This window comes from Spermophilus citellus (assembly GCF_964194105.1).
Source record: "Spermophilus citellus genome assembly, chromosome: 1".
NCBI lineage: Eukaryota > Metazoa > Chordata > Mammalia > Rodentia > Sciuridae > Spermophilus > Spermophilus citellus.
The window spans coordinates 194,921,346-194,942,496 of record NC_138182.1 but is presented as its reverse complement, the minus strand read 5'-3'; the positions used below and the strand labels follow the sequence as shown (position 1 = coordinate 194,942,496).

Genomic DNA, 21,151 nt, shown 5'->3' with positions numbered 1-21,151 from the left:
GAGAGTGGCGGTGGATACTTCAGCTCTCCAAGATGGTGGCCGCTGATTGCCCTGGTGGAGTTTCCGTTGTGGGGGACGGGACTGTATCGCTTTCTTCCCCGTCTGAAATCCCGTACTCAGCCCGGGGGTCAGTGCGGGCTTGGCCGGGGGGGTTCCACCGAATGGCAGCCACTTTCCTCCCTGCTTGCTAATTCCCATTTCTGTTTTTCTACCTTCCCTGTCCCCAAACATTATTCATATCTCCCCTCATTTTCACCCTTTTCTTTTCTCTGGGTTCTAGCAGGCACCATTCATCTACATCTGCCTTTTTACTCTTTCCTCATTCCCTGCAGTTTCTTTCATCTCCTTTACTTAAACAACCAGTTTCTTATATATTTCCAATGTTTTTTTCTGGTTAGCTCTTCCTTTAACTGTTCTGGGTGTGAAATCAAGTAGAGTTGTTTAATGTTCTTTGTGACTCCCAACTGATCTTCATCCATTTCTGTGGTTCTTTTTTTTTTTTTTTTTTTTTTTTTTTTTTTTTTTTTTTTAAATAGCTTTTATTTATTTATTTTTTTAAAGAGAGAGTGAGAGAGAGAGAATTTTTGATATTTATTTTTTAGTTCTCGGCGGACACAACACCTTTGTTGGTATGTGGTGCTGAGGATCGAACCCGGGCCGCACGCATGCCAGGCGAGCGCGCCACCGCTTGAGCCACATCCCCAGCCCCCATTTCTGTGGTTCTTGAGAATGTACAGAATACATTTGAAGATTCTAAAATAAACCCCAAAACCTGCCTATGTATGCCATTTGAAATCAGCATTTTCATTGTACTTTGATTATGTTACAATTTCACAAAAAAGTATAACATATCCTGAAGTAGTTTTGTAATATGTATCTCTGCAATCCAGATTCACTAAGGCCCAGGCTGTGTAATCCTTAAACCCAAATCTACATATCTTCCTAATAACTTTCGAAGTCTTGAAAAATATATTGAAAACTTCATCAAATCCTTTTCAAGCATTTTCTGTTGACCATTTGTATACACAAAAGAGAAGCCTACCTACTGGTCTTATTGAACCTCATTATTATGCTTGCAATAAAGTATAACTCTGGGAAATGAGATATCCATGACTTTGAAGTTTAAATAATAGTTTACACAAATATACAATATAAGAATTGGTTAAATGGGAAATCAAAAAATGTGATGCCTACAGTTTTGTTCTTTCTCACAATGACTTAGCTATTCATGATAATTTATAGTGCCATATAAATTTTAAAGATTTTTTTATATTGATTGAAAATATACAACTAGGCACTAATTAAAATAATAATAATAAAAATAGAAGGGGGATTACTAGAGTAGAACAAGCATATCAGGAAAAGAGAGAGTGAAAGGAAAGGGAAGATACAGGGAAAGAGCTTAATAAAATTCTGTGCATGTACAAATATGGCATAATGATTCCCACTATTATGTAGTGGAAATTACATAAATTTTATTATAATGCACCAATAAAAATAAATTAAAAAGAAAGAAAAAATGAAATTATTGACAAACAGAAAAAAATCATTAAAATTTTTGTAGAGATTTTACTGAGTCTGTAGATTTCTATGGTTAGTACTGACACTTAAATTTAACAGTATTGAGTTCTCTAATGCATGAATACAGTATATATTTCATTTGTTTTTGTTTTCTTTCTTTTTGAATCAATGTTTTGCAGTTTTTAATATAATATACCTACTTCCTTAGTTAAATGAATTCCTAAGTATTTTTTTTCATGGGGGGGGGATACTAATTGTAAATGCAACTGTTTTCCTAGTTTCTCTCTGACATAGTCTGTTGTTCACACATAGAAATAAGTTGATTTTGTATGTTGATTTTACATTCTACAATTTTATTGAATTCATTTGTTCTAATAATTATTTGGTGCCATCAGTAAAATCATCTCTATACAAGATCATATTATTTGCAAATAACAAAAATTCTAGTTCTTACTTTCTAATATGAATGCCTTTTCTTCCTTTTTTCTTATCTAATTACTCTGACTGGACTTCTAGTATCATATTGAATAGAAAAAAATAACAATGGAGTCCTTATCTTATTGCTGATCTTAGATTTTTTTTTAAAGTCCATTTTTACCATGGAGTGTGATCCAGAGGTGGATTTTTATTACAGCCTTTATTATGTTGAAGTACATTCCTTTTATTCTCAAATGTGCTGATAGTGTTCATCATAAAATTGTGTTGAATTTTGTCAAATAGATTTTCACTATATATTAAGATGATCACAATTTTTAATCTTGCATAGTATTAATAATTGATTTTTTGTATATTGAACTATCCTTACATCCCTGGAATAAAACTCCCCTTTCAGTAAGTGTTAGAGTCTGTTTGCTCGCATTTGTTGAGGATTTTTGCATCTATGTTCAGCAGAGTTATTGGCTTACAGTGTATTTTTGTTTGTTTGTTTTTATTCTTAGGTGGTCATTGTCTGGCTTTAGTATCATGATGATGCGGACCTTTTAAAACAAGTCTGGAAATCTTTCCTCCTCTTCAATTTTTGTAAGAATGTACGAAAAATTGGCATTAATTCTTCTTCCAGTGTTTGGTAGAATTTGAATTTGTTTAGCCATCTTGTCCAGAGCCTTCTTTTGTTGGAAGTTGTTTGATTACTGAATCAATGTCCATAACAGTTATAGTTGACTTTATATTTTCTCATGGTGTAGACTTGGTAGGTTGTATGTTTCTAGGTTATTCAATTTGTTGCCACATAATTATTCATAATTTTCTTTTCTGATCACTTTTATTTCTGTGGTATCATTTGAATATCTCTTTTATTTCTGATATTTTCAATGCTTCTCTAAATCATATATCAAAAGTCTTGCCCATTTTGCTTACTTTGACTTTTTCTACTTTTTTTATTCTCTCTTCCTTTGTTTTACCCAAACCTTACTTTTTATTTTTTCTGCTAACATTGGGTTTAGCTTTTGTTTTCTGTTTTTCCCTTTCTCTTTGAGATATAAAGTTAGGTTACCTATATAAGATCATTCTTCGTTTTTAATGAGGGTATTTATTAAAAGTTTTTGCAGTATTTATAAGTTTTATTGTGCTGATTTATTTCTGTTTTTTTCAAGATGTTTTCTAATTTCCTTTTTGATTTATTTTTTTGACTCAAGGTATCTTAAGTGTGTTGTGTAATTTCCAAGTATTTGTGAATTATCTGGTTTTGTTCCATTGATTTGTTGTTTCACCCTATTGTGGTTGGTGAAGAAACTTGGTATGATTTCAGTCTTGGGTTTGTTAACACTTTTTATAATGTGGTCTATTGGGAGAAAGTTCTGCTGCACTTGAGAAGACTATGTATGCTACTGTTATTGATGTGAATATTCTTTATATGTCTGTCAGGTCCATTGGATCTATACTGTTGTTCAAGCCCAATGTTTCCATATTGATCTTCTATTTGATTCTTCTAACAATTATTGATTGTAGGATATTAAAGTTTTCTACTACTGTAATATGATTCTCTTTCTCCCTTCAATTACATCAACCTTTCCTTTTTATATTTAGGTGTTCTGATATTAATTAAGTCTATAATTATAGTTGTTATGACTTTCTGGTGGATTAATACTTTTACTAATAAATTACGGCTTATTTGTCTTTTTTGATAGTTTTTAACTATTATCTATTTATATATATATATATACATATATATGTATATATATATGTATATATATATAAAACTACCCCAGCTCTCTTTTGCTTACCACTTTTCATGAAATATCCTTTTCCATTTCTTCAGTTTCACCCTATGTGTCCTCAAATCTAAAGTGAGTTTCCTATACATTGCCCAAATATTTTTTATAAACATGCTCAATGAATATGAGAAAATATAGTTCTAAAGCCACTAGAATTTTTCTTAGTAAAAGCAGGGACAGAGAAATGTTAACATTCACTAGTATTTTACTAGGCATACTGAAAATAAAATTCATTAAAGAAAGGAAGTAAAATTATAACATGTTATATGCATGTACAGTATGCCACAATGAAACCTAAACCTGTTATTTCTGCATAAGTAACATACATTGATAAAAAATTAAAATTCACAATCATACCTAAAAAAGAAGAAAAATAAACTGTCTGAAACTAATGGTGAATCAAGACAAAAAAATCTCAGTAAGTAAACTTAGTAAGGTAGTAGGATGTACAATTAATCTATAGAATGCAATAGCATTCAAAATATATAAGGAGTAACCTGTGGGAGGCTACATTTAGAGAAAAGATTATGTTAGCAATAAAACAAATGAAATACTTAGCAATGACCTTATCAAAAAAAAAAAAATACAAGGTATATATGAAAATATTTAAACAGTATTACAGAATTTAAAAAGAAAATTCTGAATAAATGGAAATAACAAATCATGCTGTTGGAGACATTAATCTTCAAAATCATGGAAATATATGTTTTATAAAGTTCATGTAAAATTTTAAGTTAATATAAACATATGAATAAGTTGTTAGCATTAGAAAAACTACCTTGAAAAGTGATATGAAAAATGAATAAACAACAATAGCTGAGGGAAAAATCCAGAAAAAACAATCAATATTCAACTAGCTTGATCTATATTAAAATATATTTAAAATAATTACATTTACATATTTAAATACATTATATAGTCACATTCTGGGAACATCTTTAAAAATAGCTTGGAACAAAGAAACAGCATTTAAAAATCCAGAATTAGATACAAAAGAAATTGGAATTTAGTGTTTTGTAAAAGATAATATTTAACATATAAAAAAGTGGTGAAGTTAAATGGATAACTCAATAAATAATCCTGGGATAACTGAACAGCCCATTTGGATCTACACTTTACACTAAGTTTTAGACAATTTTTTGTCACTGTGACTAAATACTTGAGAACAATTTAAAAAATGAAAGGTTTATTTTGGCTCATGTTTCAGTAGTTATAGTTCATGGTTGGCCAGATCCATTGCTTTTGGCCTGAGGCAAAGAATGTCATGGTGGAAGGCTGTGGTGGAGAAGAGTTGCTTACCTAATGGCAGTCTCGAAGAAGGGAGAGAGAGAAGGTAACAAGGCCCTCAGGGACCTACTTCCATTAATCGGTCTCCTCTTTCTTAACATTCATTCAGGTACGAACTCATCAATAAATTAGTCTATTGATGAGTTTAACACTTTTACGATCCAATCATTTTCCCAAAGCCATACCTCTGAACATTGCTGCATTCAGGACTGTCTTGAAGCTCTGAGCCTTTGGAGGACACTTCCTATCCAAATCATATCATCATAAAAAACTTTCAGATGGAACAATGATTGTATTTTATGGAATAAGTTTTTAAAAATACAGAATACAAAGTGATAAGATTTTAGTCTTAAATTCAAAAAAGCTTTTCTAAATAGACTGAAAAAAATCCTAAATCCCATAAACTATAGAGAAAATTAACAAACCATATTATTTAGGAAAAGAATCTATGCCAAAAATTACTATAAATGAAATTAAAATGGTGGGGAAAAATCTACAGCCTTTGCCATAAACAAAGTGACATGTACAGGAATAAATAGTTCCCTGAAAGCAAGGTGAAAAGAACAAAAATTCAGTGAAGAAATGGGTAAAAAAAAGGAGTTAAATTCTAAATAAACAAAATACAAAAGGCTCTTAACACATGAGAGGTGTTCAAACCACTCATCCTAAAGAGTAAAAATTAAGACTACATTTAAAAACTATATTTTGCATCTCAGATCGTCAAAGCCCAAATGTTTATCAACACCCTGTGTAGAAAAGCAAGCATTCACATCCATTTCTGCTGGAGATATAAATTTGCACAAGTACTCTGAGAGGCAAGTTGGAAATTTCTAACATTTTGAAGGCATACAGATTTTGACACAGAAATCATCTCTTTTGAGAATTTACCTTGCATGTAAAAAAAGACATATGTAAAGGTTATCTTTGTGGCTCTGCCTGTATTTGTAGACAATCAACAACCCAAATAGAGAACTGGTTAATTAAATTAGGGTACACAGACACTAAGAAAAACATAATATTGTATCAAAAGTAAAAATGTGAAAATCGCCTATGTTTGCAATGGAAAGAGCTGTAGATATGAGTTTAAATTAAAAATTTAAGATGCCAAATAGCATGTTTGGTATGTTAACATTCATGTAAAAATGGAGAGAACTTTTAAAAAAGACTCTCACTTTCTTATATATGCATTCTAGGGTCCCTGAAAGGACACCAAGAAATTACTGATGATGTGACCTAGATGGGGAGGGATGGAGCGGAAGCAGGCAATGAAGTAGAGAGGGAGGCTTTCATGTTATGTCTTTAGAATAGAGAAATCTAAAGCATTTCTCATAAAAATGCTTGACAGAGAGAATATGCTATGCCTTTTGTTACAGGAAAAAGAGGAGGGGATCCCACAAAAAAAGAAAAATCATGTAATACATCAGACTCTTCAAGCACAATGCCATATTATAGTGATAATTATAAAGGGTAAGTGAATTTTTACCAAGAATTTTATATTCATACAGATTACTTCTCACTTTTGGAGGCAAAAACAATATATTTGGTTTTAAAAGTACATGATGTTTTGGTTAAGTGAAAGATAAATAAAAATAAGTACTTAAAGTATATTTTCAGAAGCCGGAATGAAATGCATAAATCCAAATTTATAGATACATGATCACCAACTATTTAAACCAACTAAGTTTATTCACTGGAGTCAAATTTCCTTTAGTTCAGGCAAAAAAAAAAAAACTCAGATGATAAGATGACACAAAGACAAAGACAATCAAATGTAATATCTGAGACATGCACAAGATATAGCTGATATAATCAATAAAAAGAAACCAAGAATGGCAATGTTGAGATCAAAGTATGATCTAACAGCTCTCAATAATAATCTACCAGGAACATACTGCTTTGCAGACAATCAAAACATAAAAAATGAATTGTTAAAAATACAAAGAAATCTGATTTGATTGTGCTCTTAATAAAAAAAAATGAACAACAAAACATACTCTTAAGAGTGACTTGGTTTAAATAACAAATTTAAAAAATCTTTGTCTTGATTAAAACTTTACTGAAAGATCTAAAATCGTAAAACATGTAGCTTCAGTTATATATCAACAGAGTGATTCCTCATCTACATTTAAATCTGTCAAAAAGTGTCAGTCTGGGAAAGATCTAAGTGTGGTAACTGATAACAAGAATCCTAAGAATGTGAAGTCAATCTACCATTGAAGAAATGGCAAATAAATTTGAAAATTATCCCCTTTAATCTTTTCTAAGTCTGTGGCTTTATGAAGTCATTAGAAGTAAATTTTTAAAAATTTTAAGTGGTTTAAACATTAAAAAAATTATCCTCATACCTATCACTTATTGAATGTTCACTGTATTTAAGACTCTAAGTTAAATACATTAAATATATATTGAACACATGTACATACATGCACATAAACACACATGTAAAATGAATATAGTCTTAAAATTTGGAATGCTGAATGATATCATTCTTGTTTTTAATCTGATAGACTTCCACATAAGAATTACTTTAACATTGATCTGAATTACATAATAACTGTTTTAAACATGAAGAAACAATTTCTGAAAAGGCAATAACTTGCTCAAAGTAACTTGATCAGTATAGAATATTTAGGAGGTAATGGAGCAATGAATTGAAGAACAAACTGAGTTCAAAATAACATGAAAGTAACTGAGTTCAATAATGTAATACACAATTGTCTACAATTTCTGTGACTTTGATTTCAAAATATTTAATATTGTTTCAAAGTATTTAATAGTGTTTCACTTACCTTACAGTAAAACGTAGGAATCTTTTCTTCATGGACTCCTGTTTTTTACAAAAGTATTTCTTTTTATCCTGTTTGACCACTTGTTTCTCTGAAGGGAGAACATGGGCATCAAGAGAGGGAAATAACAGTTTGGAAAGTGTGTTGGCAATTCTCCATCCAATATATTTGGAGAAAACTTCTTCCTCTACATTTAATGAAACTTTTGTACTATATCTAGTGAAGGGATTGATTGGATTATTTAATTCAGCCTATGGAAAGAAAAGAAAAAAGGAATCAGTTGAAAGGAAAAATGATCTTATCATTAAATAATAGATTAAATGCATGTTCATTTTATTTTACTAATATTTCATTCTTTTGTTAAGTAAAAATAACCTTTTAAGGAAAGAACATAGTTTCTGTAGAGACCATGATAATAATTCTCAAAAAAAAAAGAACAATTAAGCATTTGTGAATCCAGCCTTGAAATTTTGAAAATGATAAAAGTTTATATTTTAAATTTCATACACCTGTCACACAAGAATTTTGTAAAATGTATTGAAAAATAAATTAAGTAATTTGTTGAAATAATACATAATTTATTTTAAAAGACTACCATTTTCCCGTGCAAAGTCTTCATTTTCAGTTAATTGAACAAAATATTTCTATGGAATAAAAATTTTAAGTGCGAAATAAGGACTTGGTATTTAGCTTAATCTGAAGATGCTTTAAAATTTATTTTTTTCTTTTTATTTACTTTAACTGTTACACAAAAACATAAAAATTGAATATAACCATATTATGTTTTGATACATGTCATTTTAATTACATTTAATATGTTCTAATACCAAAAAAGGGAAAAATCCAAAATATGTAAGCAATATTTATTCAAGAAAGAGTTATATTTAGAAATCACCTACTTATGTGTGATTATATGTGTTACTGGTTTTTAATTACTTCTTTTGAAATGTCTAGAGGCATGTTTTCCTTGACTATTCCGGAATCAATAATAAATGAAGATGCAAGTAAAATGTCATGTGTTATAATTTTTTTAATGTTCACAATATGGTCAGATTGGGAAATTTTTCTAATAAATAAGTTTGATGTCACCTATTTTCATTTGAGGTTTTAAATATTTTATTAAATATTATTCATCTTCATTCAGCTCATTACCATTTACTCAGGATTCATTTCAGATTCCTCTAAAACCGGTCATAGAAAATATAGGAATGGAAAATGTTTTTCTGCATATGAACATGTAACTTAATGTCTTAGTATTCCAAGATCACTCTGAGTTCAATTAAATTACTGTTAAAATATTGTCTATTGAGTTATAGATAAAATTAAAGTGGAAAATGTACACAGTGTAGTCTCAAGATAAGAACTGGCAAGAGAAAAGGTTAAAGCACTGAGAAAAATAGAAGACAGGTAAGCAAGTATGTATTGCTATGAAATCCAGAGGATGGGAAGGAATAACATAAAAAACCAAAATATTTTAAAAGGATAAGGTGAAAATCATGCACACAAACATGATACAGTAGTCCTACTATTCAAAGGAAATAAAACAGTATGTCATTTATTGCAGGACTTGTCATGAAAGCAACGATATGGAATAAACTTTTGTGTCCATCAGCAGATGAACAGATGAAGAACATGTGATATAGATAACCAATGAAGTACTATTTGCCTTGAAAAAGAAGGGGAGCCCTGTCATTTGAAATAACATGGAGGAACCTGCAGGACTGAAATGTTAAGTGAAATAATCCAGGCACACAAAGATAAATACTGCATAATCTCTCTTTAATCTGGAAACTAAAAAATAAATGGATTTCAGAGAAATGGAGAACAGAATGGTGATTACCGGTGGCTCTGAGCTGCTTCGGGGATATGTTGGTCAAAGCATACAAAAGTTCAGTTGGATAGGAAGGAAAAGTTCAAGAGCTCTATTGCACAACATGGTAACTATAGTTAATAATAATATAGCATGTATGTGAAAATGCTGAGAACAGATTTTAAGTCTTCTGAAACAAAAATAATGACCATTTGAGGTAATACATGTTTTAATATACTTGATTCAGTCATTCTATAATGTGTGTGTGTATGTGTGTGAGGTGGGGGAGAGAGAGAGGGAGAAAGTGGTGAATATATGTATACATAATATAGAAATATATATATTTCTAAACAATGTACATGGTAAACATGTATAATTTTATGTCAATTGAAAAATAAAACAGGAAAATGGCATCAAAAACAAGAGAGTCCTTTTTATACAATTTCAGAAAAATAAAACATTACCAACCACTATTCCTCCTTTCAGTATGTCCAATTTTAAGATATCTTTGAATTCAATTATCTCCAGATATTGGAATCTGCCGTGCCCAGCATAGCTGTTAATTTAGAAACCGGCAAGGGGTGATGGGCGATTGAAAAAAGACAAACACATAGAGAAAGCTGGGACCAAGTGGGACACTGTCTTCTGATGGAGGAACAATGACCCAGATCTAGCTCAGCACATTTATTATAATAGGTCTTATCATCAAAAAATTATTCGTGAGAAAGTTGCAGTAAAGCAGACAGACTTGAAGGTTGTAGTGAAACTTGGGAGACACGGAGGCTATCTTGTTATGCCTAGAATTCTCTATCCCCTGGAGTAGGTGCCTAAGCTCAAGGTCCACACTGATATAGCTCTTTGCCTTAGCACAGAGCCGCCCCAGGCCAGTGTCACAGTAGCAACTGGGACATCTTGACCTACACCTTTGCACAGGAAGTTCCCAGCCCAAATGAAGCCATGAGGCAGTCAGAGTCCTTGATTCAATTCACCATTCTCCACAGGAACCAGTATACAATTATCTTTATATCACTCCCACCTGAGTTGAGTATTCTGCCTCTTAACCAGGCAGAAATCATGAACAGAGTATTCAATTTGAAACAAAAAGTAAAACTGTGTGTCTCATACTGAGTAGCTGTTGTGACTTTGAAGACATTATTTAACATCCTGAAGTCTGAAGCTACATCTGTAACATGGTAATCACAAAATCTGTACTGTTTTTTCCTACTTAACTTCTCTAGCTTATTTATCAGAAAGTTACTTTAAAATCAATAGTAACATATAATAGAACAGAAATATAGGATATTATGGTGATACTTCAGTTATTGAGAGAGTGATGAAGAAATAAATGAATGACTAAATAAATGAACCAACAAAAATAATGTCTTCTTAATTTCTGGTAAAATACATTGTTATCAGAGGCAACTCTGCTCCTTATCATAGAATGACGATGCTCTTTTCACCTTGTCTCATTTGACTACTCCTCACTTTCTTCCTTCTAACACAGAAGAGCCTGGAGGTCCAGATGCCGGCTCTCTTAGCAAAAAGGAGGTATTCCTAGATCTTCCACCATGGTTCCCTTGTTGGAAGCTCAGATAAATTTCCATCCCCCATTGATATTCAAAGCCTTCAACTTATAAAATATGTAGTCTCAAATCTGCTTACTAGGTTAACTAAACTCAGCAGTTTAGTTAATTTCTCCTGGCGTATTTTGTGCTTAGTTTTGTTCTGCTGTGTTTTTTTTTTTTTTTTTCATTTATGTCATGAAGATAATAATAGTTGCCTGTTAGAGTTTTCTGAGGCTTAATTTTAGATCACATAGGGTGACTGTTCTGGCAAACAATAAGAAGCTCAACAGATAGCAGTTACCCTCAGGACTTAGCTAGGACAGAGTACTACTCTTCTGGCCTTTGCATCTACTCCCAGGACCAACCCTAGAAGGCTGAGCTCAATCTCTGCCACGCTAAAACCAATGTGGTCACATTAGTTTCTTATGAGCAAATTTATCAAACAGGATCATGATTATGCTTCTATAGTCATCTTCCCTCTTCTCCTAAAGCCATTACTCTGATACACTGCAATTCAGAGTCTTAAATTCTGTCTTTTCAAAAGTCAGGGGCAGTAGCACACACCCAAAATCCCAGCCACTGGGAAGGCTGAGACAGGAGAATCACAAGTTCAAAGCATGTTTCAGAAACTTAGGGAGCCCTCAGCAGCTTAGTGTCTCAAAATAAAAAAAAAATTAAAAAATGGGCTGGGATTGTGGATCAGTGGTTAGGCACCCCTGGATTTAATAACTGGTATAAAAAAATCTTTTCATAAACTTAAGTATTTACTTATTGAAAGAAGATTAACTCAACATATTATTGACCAACCCTTATAATAGATTCAAAAGTTATTGATTTCTTACTGCCAGTGAAAATTACCTCAAAATCCATCTTTAATCATTGTGTGGATATTTACATTCTCATTATGTGTTCTAGTTTTTTTGTGTGTGATGCTTATGTAGGCTGTATAGATTCAGAGTTTTCTTGCATAATTAAAACTTGACATTTTTGGTTAAGAAACAAATGACAATTTTTTAACGTCTGCTAATTTTATGAATTTATAAAAAGTGGCATTCTTGAAGAATATTTCCTTTACATGCATATTCTAACCAGGGGCAGGAGCAGGTTCTCTCTCTTTGTCTCTGTACTGGAAAGGTGATAAAAACAAGCAATAATGCAGGTTGGTAGGAAGATGACAGCTAGATCCACACCAGGGAGAATTCTCCAAGGAGTTAGGATGTGGTATTAATCAAAGAAATAAAAAACAGCCTCTCCAGAGTTCTGAATTTTTCATCAATAATTAGGGAAATGAGGCATACACACCAAAATTTGAACTCATTCACATTATTCAAGACATGAGAGAATAAAGGAGAAAGAGGTTATTGAGTCATTACAGCATAGTTTACAGCAAATTATCTTCCTATTACTTTCTTTTTAAAAGATGTACCCACCTTTCTTTATGTAATATTAGAGCTGGGCATATTTGACTTGTTTTGGGAAAAAAAAAAAACTTTTTTTCTTGAAACTTCAAAATTTAAGTATGGTGACTAATAATTAGTCATCTCAAAAGATTATTTCCTGTAGGAATTATAAGAACTCACAAAGGAGAACAGCATGAAAAATTCCTCAGTATTTAAGTTTTGTTCCTTAACCCATCACTTCTATTACCTGGGATCATGTTACAAATGCAGAGTCTCAGACCCTGCCTTTGTAGGTACATTAAAGCTTACAAAGAACTGATGTAACAGATTAAATAAATGATTAAGAATACCTATTTTCAAACTCACTAGTTGTGTGGTCTTGCATAAGTTACATAACTTCTCTGAACATATTTCTATTGCTGAATTTCAATGTTCCCCTTCACAGGGATGTTCATGAAGATTATATATGAAAATAGGATGTTTTCTAGAACAGTGCTTGGCCCACAAAAGTTCTTCAATGTATGTTAGTTCCTTGCTTATATTTAGCATTAGAAAGGGCATGACATAATGGAAATTGAAGAGCCTTTTGGTGACGCTCAATCACAGTCCATCTACAACCAACCACTTATTTTATAATGGTTGAGGCTCAGAACAGTGATGTAATGGTGGTGTAGATGGTTAGGGTTAGGGTTAGGGTTAGGGTTAGGAGAGCTGTGGCACTTAAAAGAGTTAATGTTTATAAGGCATTTAGCACAGTGTCTTAGGCTTTGTAAAATCTCTACAAACAATATCTTTGTTTTCTAAAACCACGTGTCTGGGCTGGTACATTGACACACATTTGTAATCCTAGCAACTTCAGAGGCTGAGGCAGGAGAATACTAAGTTTGAGGCCAGCCTCAGCAACTAACAGGGTCCTAAGCAACTTATCAGGATAACTTATCTTCAAATTAAAAAAGAACAAGAACAAGAGGAAGAGGAGGAGGAGAAGAGAGGAGGAGGAAGGAGGAGAAGGAGGAGGAGGGGGAAGAGGAAGAGGAGGAGGAGGGGGAAGAGGAGAAGAGAAGGAGAGGGAGGAGGAGGGATGGGGATGTAGCTTAGGGTTCAATCCCAATCCACACACCCCAGCCCCCCCAAAAAAGGGTCTGTAGCTTTGGCCATTCTATTGATAAGTTTTTATATGACTATATTTTCCTCAAAATACATCTACTTTTCCACACTCAGAACTTTGATTTATATTTATAACAAAAGAAAAGCCACATGTGAAGGAGAAGACAGACCCTGAGAAAATAGGAACTAATCATGTTTTTTTTTTCTATTTTTGCTATTCTACAGAGTGCATAAGGAGTGTGGAAATATCATTAAGAATAAAAACAAATTTTATTTTAACAATCTCACCATGAAATGTTAACCACGAAGTACATTTCACCTGATGAGTCAAAGATACTCTGAATAAAGGCACATGTTCATTTCATCTGTACATATTTCTTTTTGATATTTTAGGTCATATTCCAGATGGCAGAAAGCACTTAGACATGATGACTTTTCCTAGATGTGCCAACATATGCTGCTGAATTGCCTATACAGAGAAACCTTGCTCATTGCAAGTCTCCCTGGAAGTATTTCAAACAAAGCACATCAGTTAACATTTGTTTATTATGCCACTGTGAGTATATGACAGCCTTTTATTTCTTTCCCAACTACTCAGGCAACAGTTGGGTTTATATTGAATTTGTCACACAAAGGGCTCATGTTTAGGATCTACTCAGAATTTTTTTTTTCATTTCAAATATTCATATTAAATATCTAACCTTTCCTCCAACCTCTACAAACATCAAATTTTATGAACAGATGTAAAAAGAATTATAGATGATAGAAGGTTATTATAGACCAAATAAATACAAGGTATGAGAGCACATAATGTGGTTTGTCATGAATTTACAAGCACTGTAGACAAATAAATGTGTTAAATATAAAATTTTATTCATTAAATTAAAAAATGTATCATATAAATTGCATAGTTGTTTTTAAAGTATAAAAAGAGACAATTTCTACTTAACTTCAAAATCATTCAGGTATATTTAATCCTTGGAAAGTAATCCCTTCCCCCTATAATGTATAGTAGTTATAATTAAAGCTACATGTTGCTGTATATGTAATATAACTATAGTATTGCCTTACATGGCTTTGGAAGCAAGGAATTAGGAAAGAACAAAGGTTGTACTGTAAACAGTCATTTGCAATAACTAAAATAATAGTGGAATATATATTTTACTTTACAAAAACTGTGTGAAGCATAAGCCTTTATTGTATATGTTTTTAAAATGAAGTAGTGAGGGAGCACCTAGACACTGAAAGTTTTTTAACCACTTGTAAAAGACATCCACTAGCCAGTTTATATCATACAATTTTTCCAAAGAGGTATCACAGGAGAGTGTGATAGATTGGCTGAATGAAAGTTGAGATTAGAAAGTTATTAAGGAAATAAAAGGATGTAAGTAAATAATCTTTGGAGTTTTATTATTGTAAATAAGTATGATAATGCAAGGAAAGGAAAAAAATCCTTGAGTTTATCATTCTCATGTTTCACTGTAAAATGAAACACACTTGAAAAAATAATTTGCATAAAAAGACACTTAAATTTATATCTTATCTAGACCAACATAGAAGTCATAGCCAATGAAATCATCGTTCAAAATTAAATTGAGCAGAAAATCTTTCAAATAAATGAAAACTGACAAATATTGCCACCAGCAGAATTTCACCAAAAGATATGAAAGGATTTTCCTCTAATAGAAGAAAAATAATCTCACACAGAAGACCAGGGTCTTAAGAAGGGAGAATAAGGGAAAAAAATGTGTAAATATGTAGGCAAGCCTTAAGAATAGTGATAGTATTAAACAATACTTACATATTGGTGTGTCTAAACACACTTGCTCATATGCAACCCTTCCCAACACATCCAGATATATATGTATACAATTAAAATTCTCAAATCATAACAGGAGTGAAGCATCCAGAACATGCATACACTTTGGGAAGTTATTTGTCATTGTTTATGAAAGTTGAACATATGCCTTCCTTATGACCTAATCATTTCATTCTTAATGGCTAACTCCAGTCAAGCCATGTTAAATATTATTTTCAATAGGACAAAAACATTTGAATGATAGCTATTTTAATATGGTTTAACCAGAAACACATAAAAATTTGCACCAGATGATAGTTACAAAAATACTTTGGTTAGAATTATTTATAATGTCTTGAAATTGAAAATATCCAACATATTTATCAAGAGTACAACTAACAATTGATATATTAAGATACTAAAACGACACATGATATTGATGAATTTAACATAAGATCAATTGAGAAAAGTCAGACAAATACTATATAATGCATGAGTTCATTTAAATAAGCGAATCTTATCAATCAGATATTAGTCTTAGGAGAAGGTCACATTGATTAGAAGGAGGTTTAAGAATATATATATCTTCAAAATATTTTCATTAAATATTCACTTTTTTATATATTCACCCTTGATAACTTGGAGTGATACATATTCAGTTTGTGTAACTTTCTTCTTATGTGTTTTATTTCAATGAAAATTAGGAATACACATAGGAAATATGTGGAAAATATAGAATGTAGCACATCTTGTAGTGTCAAAGAGTGAGAAAATGCTCCTAAAAGGGGGAAAAAAATAAAAAGACAAAATTGAAGAAAAAACTCAAAACACAATAAGAGGTGGTGTGTAAAAAGTAGACAGGAATAAACTGTAAAAGCTCCCCAGGCCCCAGTTCACAGTTGGAACAATTTGAACAACATGTTCATTGGATAACCATTTTGGGGGGAGGGGGAGGGTGTAACCGGGAGGTGACAAGCAACTTGAAGGTTTAAGCGGGAACTTCTTTATTGTGAGTGAACTCAGTGGGAACTGAGTGAGAACTCAAAGTAGCGGGAACCCAAGGTAGCAGGAGCCGCTTCTCTGCTGGACAGCAGAGGTATATATACCTAACTAATTACACACAGCTTAACTTAATTAACATCATCTAGCTACAGCAGTCAGCCAATAAGGAATCCTCATCATCTTAATGGCTCGCTGGCATTGCTTCACAAACCACTCCTCCTGGAAAAGTGCCAGGTGCCATCTTGACTTGATTTGCATCCCCAACACTCGACCATTGAGCCACATCCCCAGCCCTATTTCATATTTTATTTACAGACAGGGTCTCACTGAGTTGCTTAGTGTCTCCTGCTGCTGGAGGCTGGCTTTGAACTCGAGATCCTCCTGCCTCAGCCTCCTGAGCCACTGAGATTGCACCCAGCTCATTGGACTACCATTTAAAGACAAAAGGTCTTTCTAGAGTTTATACAGACCAATCTTTAAAACAGACAACAATGAGTATAATAGACACTTAGAGAAAAAAATGTTAAAATTTTTTGAATTGGCATTTTAGAAAGGAGTAAATCCAAATGGTGAATAAAAGATGAAAAGATACTCAACCATATTTGTAGTAATGTGAAAATGCAAATTTAAACCATAAATTATTCTTTTGTACTAATGAAACTGGCTGTCTGGCAATCCATGCAGAAGTCAGTTTTATGCCAGGTGAGCTCTGTGCGGCCTCCACAAACTAAAATAATTTCATCTCTTCAGGTTTTCTCATATTTTAACAGCTGGTTATAATTCCAACTTTAAATATCCAATGTTTTATTTGTGTGTGTATTCTTATGATTTCATCAAAAAATTGCCAAACTTGCAGAACACTATATGTACTATAACAAAATAAAACATAAATGAGGAGCCACAGGAAGAAAAAAAAATAAGAAAGTAAAATGAAGTCCGAAGCAAAATTAGTATATTAAACTTAGGTAGTAAGAAATGTTAGCAATCCTTCTAATCTACTTGTAATCCTCATTAATATTCATATTTTGTATTTATAGATTTTATTAAAATAACCCAAGAATTCCATATATGGGAAAAATCAATGGCAAAATGTTTAAGAGCACTTAGGAGAAGGTCACATTGATTAGAAGGAGGTTTAAGAATATATATGTCTTCAAAATATTTTCATTAAATATTCACTTTTTATATATTCACCCTTGATAACTTAGAGTGATACATATTCAGTTTGTGTAACCATAGAATTATCACATATGGATTTGAATTTAAGCCATAGTGCTACTAGCTTGTTATGTATCCATGGGCAAGTTACTTCAGCTTGCAGAATATGTAACACTTTTCATTTAAAGTTTTAATTTACACATCTATAAACTCAAGGTAATATATGTATGTTTATGGAAATTAAATAATTGATGCATATAAAATCCTTAGCATTCAGCACACAGTAAATGCTTAAATCTTAACTATTATTATTAGTTCCTTTTAAAAATGATAAATATGAAAGAAACAATTTCATATTGAACAATGTATGAGGCTAAAGTCCATTTTATGCAGCCCTCAAACATAAAACTCTTACTGTTGAAAATAATTACCCCAAAACTCAGAGGCTTAACATGACCTTTTGTTTATCCCACCATTCCACAGTCAGCAATTTGAGCTGGGTACAGCATAATAGTTCTCTTCTCACTGGGCTCATTCATTTATCTGTGGTCAGCTGTTAAATTAGTTGGAGACTGGCTAATCTTGAGGAGGGGACTGGATCAGTTAGGATGGCTTTTCTTGGTTCCATGTTTTGCCTCAACTTTCAACTGGATAATGGGCTCTTTTTTGACATGGCAATTGCAGGGTTCCGAGAGAACAAGAGACAGCAGACCTCAATGTAGAAACATGTTTAAAATCTCTGCTTGAGCCGGGTCAGTGGTGCATGCCTGTAATCCCAGTAGCTCAGGAGGTTCAGACAGGAGGATCAGGAGTTCAGAGTCAGTCTCAGCAAAGGCAAGGTGCTAAGCAACTCAATGAGACCCTGTCTCTAAATGAAATACAAAAAATAGGGGCTGGTGTTGTGGCTCAGTGGTAGAGCGCTCACCTAGCACGTCCAAGGCCCTGGTTCGATTCTCAGCACCACATAAAAATAAATTTAAAAATAAAGGTATTGTGTCCAACTACAACTAAAAAATGAATATTTAAAAAAAAAATAGGGCACATGGCCAACTCAAGAATTTGAATGTGGACAAAATAATACAGATATAAGGAATCGTGAATAAACTGGAGGTGACTACTCTAAAAATATGTTCTAAACAAGTCATTCAGTACTTTAAAAAAGATACTGGAAACTGTACATGATATTAAGTACTAAACAGTTAAATTTCAAGTAGAGCCAACAAATTTCCACAAAACAAATTCTTCCAATTTAGGATTTCTATTTCTAAGAAATCACCTAAATCACCACTACATTAGATTGGTAATTCAAACATATCTTTCAAATTTAACACCCACTACTGCTGAATCCCAACCAGGCAAGTCAACTAGGTAAGTCGACTGCTGTGTCTGATTGACAATTTTGTTTCACAGTGCACTCACTTCTACTTGGCTAAGGACATGTCCTTATCTGAGAGATGTTCTCTTCGACAATGTCACCTTGCTTCATTGAATCATACTTATAATTTAAGTTTCTGGAACACATACTATTTGAAGATAATAATTTATGTCTTGCTACTATAAGAAAAATTTAATGACTAAACATCTATCTAAGCTTCTTTTGTATGCTATGAATTTTGATGGGGCTAACCATATATATAATGTTCCAATGTTTTTTTATTTCTGGAGACTGTCTTCTGAATAAAACAGCAAAGTTGTGTGTAAAAGTCATTTTTAAGCCTTTTTTTTTTGCCTCTTACATATAATTAAGCAAGGTTGAATTGATTTTGTAAGTACTCGATAAAGAGATGATTATTTCACATTTTTTATAATTTAAGTGAAAACTTTTATGAAATCTCTTTCTCCAAATGTAGTGTTTTAGATTAAGAGAATTCAAAATAAATCAAATGGTACTTCAGTCACCAACTAAATACTGTATCATTAACATTTTAAATCATATACTTTATTGTTTGATAATCCAATGGCTCTAATTCTAGCTGACTTTTAAATAAAATCTGTCTAGAGTGAATTGTCTCTTAGTCTATCTAATGCAAATTAAGCTTATTTCTTATATATTAAATATGTATTAGGCCTAAATTAATATAACTGCTTTTAGAAATTTCTAATTTAGATTTTTCTCTGAGGAAAACTTGCCTCCACCACCCATTTACTATTAAAAATGAATGGAAACACTTTTTAAAAGTCTTCTTATTAAGCATTGAAAACTAATTAGCACACATAGTGGTTATGCTTTTGTTTATTCTTTTATTCTCAGTGCTCACTGCCTGAGTAATGAGCTCTTTGCCTGCATCTAATATCTAAAATATATTTGCTATGTCTGATTGACTTATGAATTTCAAATGTAATTATCTATAGATATTTACTAAAATCTTGAAGAATGAAGAACATCTTATACCAAATGATTGGCCCAGGAAACAGGCATATAAATAGAATTCTAATTATAGAAATAACAAATTTGAGTTGGCTTATTGAGTTATTGTATAATCCATTTGTGGTTTGAGATGGCATATAAAAATAGATGTAAGATTACAGAATAATATCAAGAATTTTTAAAAATCATAGAAACAAACAAACCACAAAATAAAATAAGGATATCTGAGACAAATATATGCCGTCCTCTTTTTCTGTTGGAAATTGGTCAAAAATTTGACTCTCATTATTTTAAGCTCCAGGAAACATTCATACAAAATCAGTAAGGTATCAGAGAGTGCATGAAACTAAGGAGAATTTATTTCCTAAACTCTAGTTGTGGGGATATTCTGTGATACAGTGGCCATCACCACAGTAGATCCAAAAATTTTGTTTTTCTGGTCTTTCTGAGTTCTCAATCCAAAAGGAAGTCTAAAACTTAAACAGAGTAAAAGCAAGTCCTTCACATTAAAAAAACGCTGGTTCAAGTGGGCAGTCCTCTGATTATCTATCTTGTTCCAAGGGAAAAAAATCTGAATATCAAGAGAAAATGATGAACTTGGATTTTAGATAGTCCTCCTTAAAGAGTATTACTCCAAATCATGATCAAATAGCAAGAAATTAAGGTTTCCTTTTCTACTAAGACTCTAGAGTGTAAATTCTCTTCATTGTCATTATAATGTCCATCCACATGCTTTGAGGACACATTGACAGAGTGAATTAGTCAATTGCCCTTTCTACCTATGAACATTAATTGTATCCTGTTAACATTAATTGTGATTGGAAAATAGGTCATTAAGAACATTAAGAAAATTGAATATGTGAAAGCTAGAAAGAACTGAAAATCTCAATGAGAGAAAAAAGTATACTTAAGATGACAACAAATTTATCCTGCCTCAAATTAAGACACAAAGAAGTAAAATTTTGTAATTTTAAAATATCATAGGGTGCCATAAAGTATCACAAAATCATATTTGTACCTTCTGAAGAAAATGTATATTGTCATTCGATCAGAACTAGGAAAACCTAGAAATTGAAAAATACATTTTTAACTTTGAGGAGAAGGACTTTGACGTGGGTGAGTCCAGATCTGCCTCT

General features: G+C 32.1%; 1 protein-coding gene across 1 annotated transcript in view; it reads right to left on the bottom strand.

Moving 5' to 3' along the window:
* TMEM232 (transmembrane protein 232) overlaps positions 1 to 21,151 on the bottom strand; it is a gene marked incomplete at its 3' end in the record, with an annotated part of 259,907 nt that overhangs the window by 113,536 nt on the left and 125,220 nt on the right. Inside the window, exon 12 of the mRNA XM_081281364.1 lies at positions 7,811 to 8,058. Within this exon, the coding sequence (XP_081137490.1) occupies positions 7,811 to 8,058 (248 nt within the window). The remainder of the gene's footprint in view (positions 1 to 7,810; positions 8,059 to 21,151) is intronic.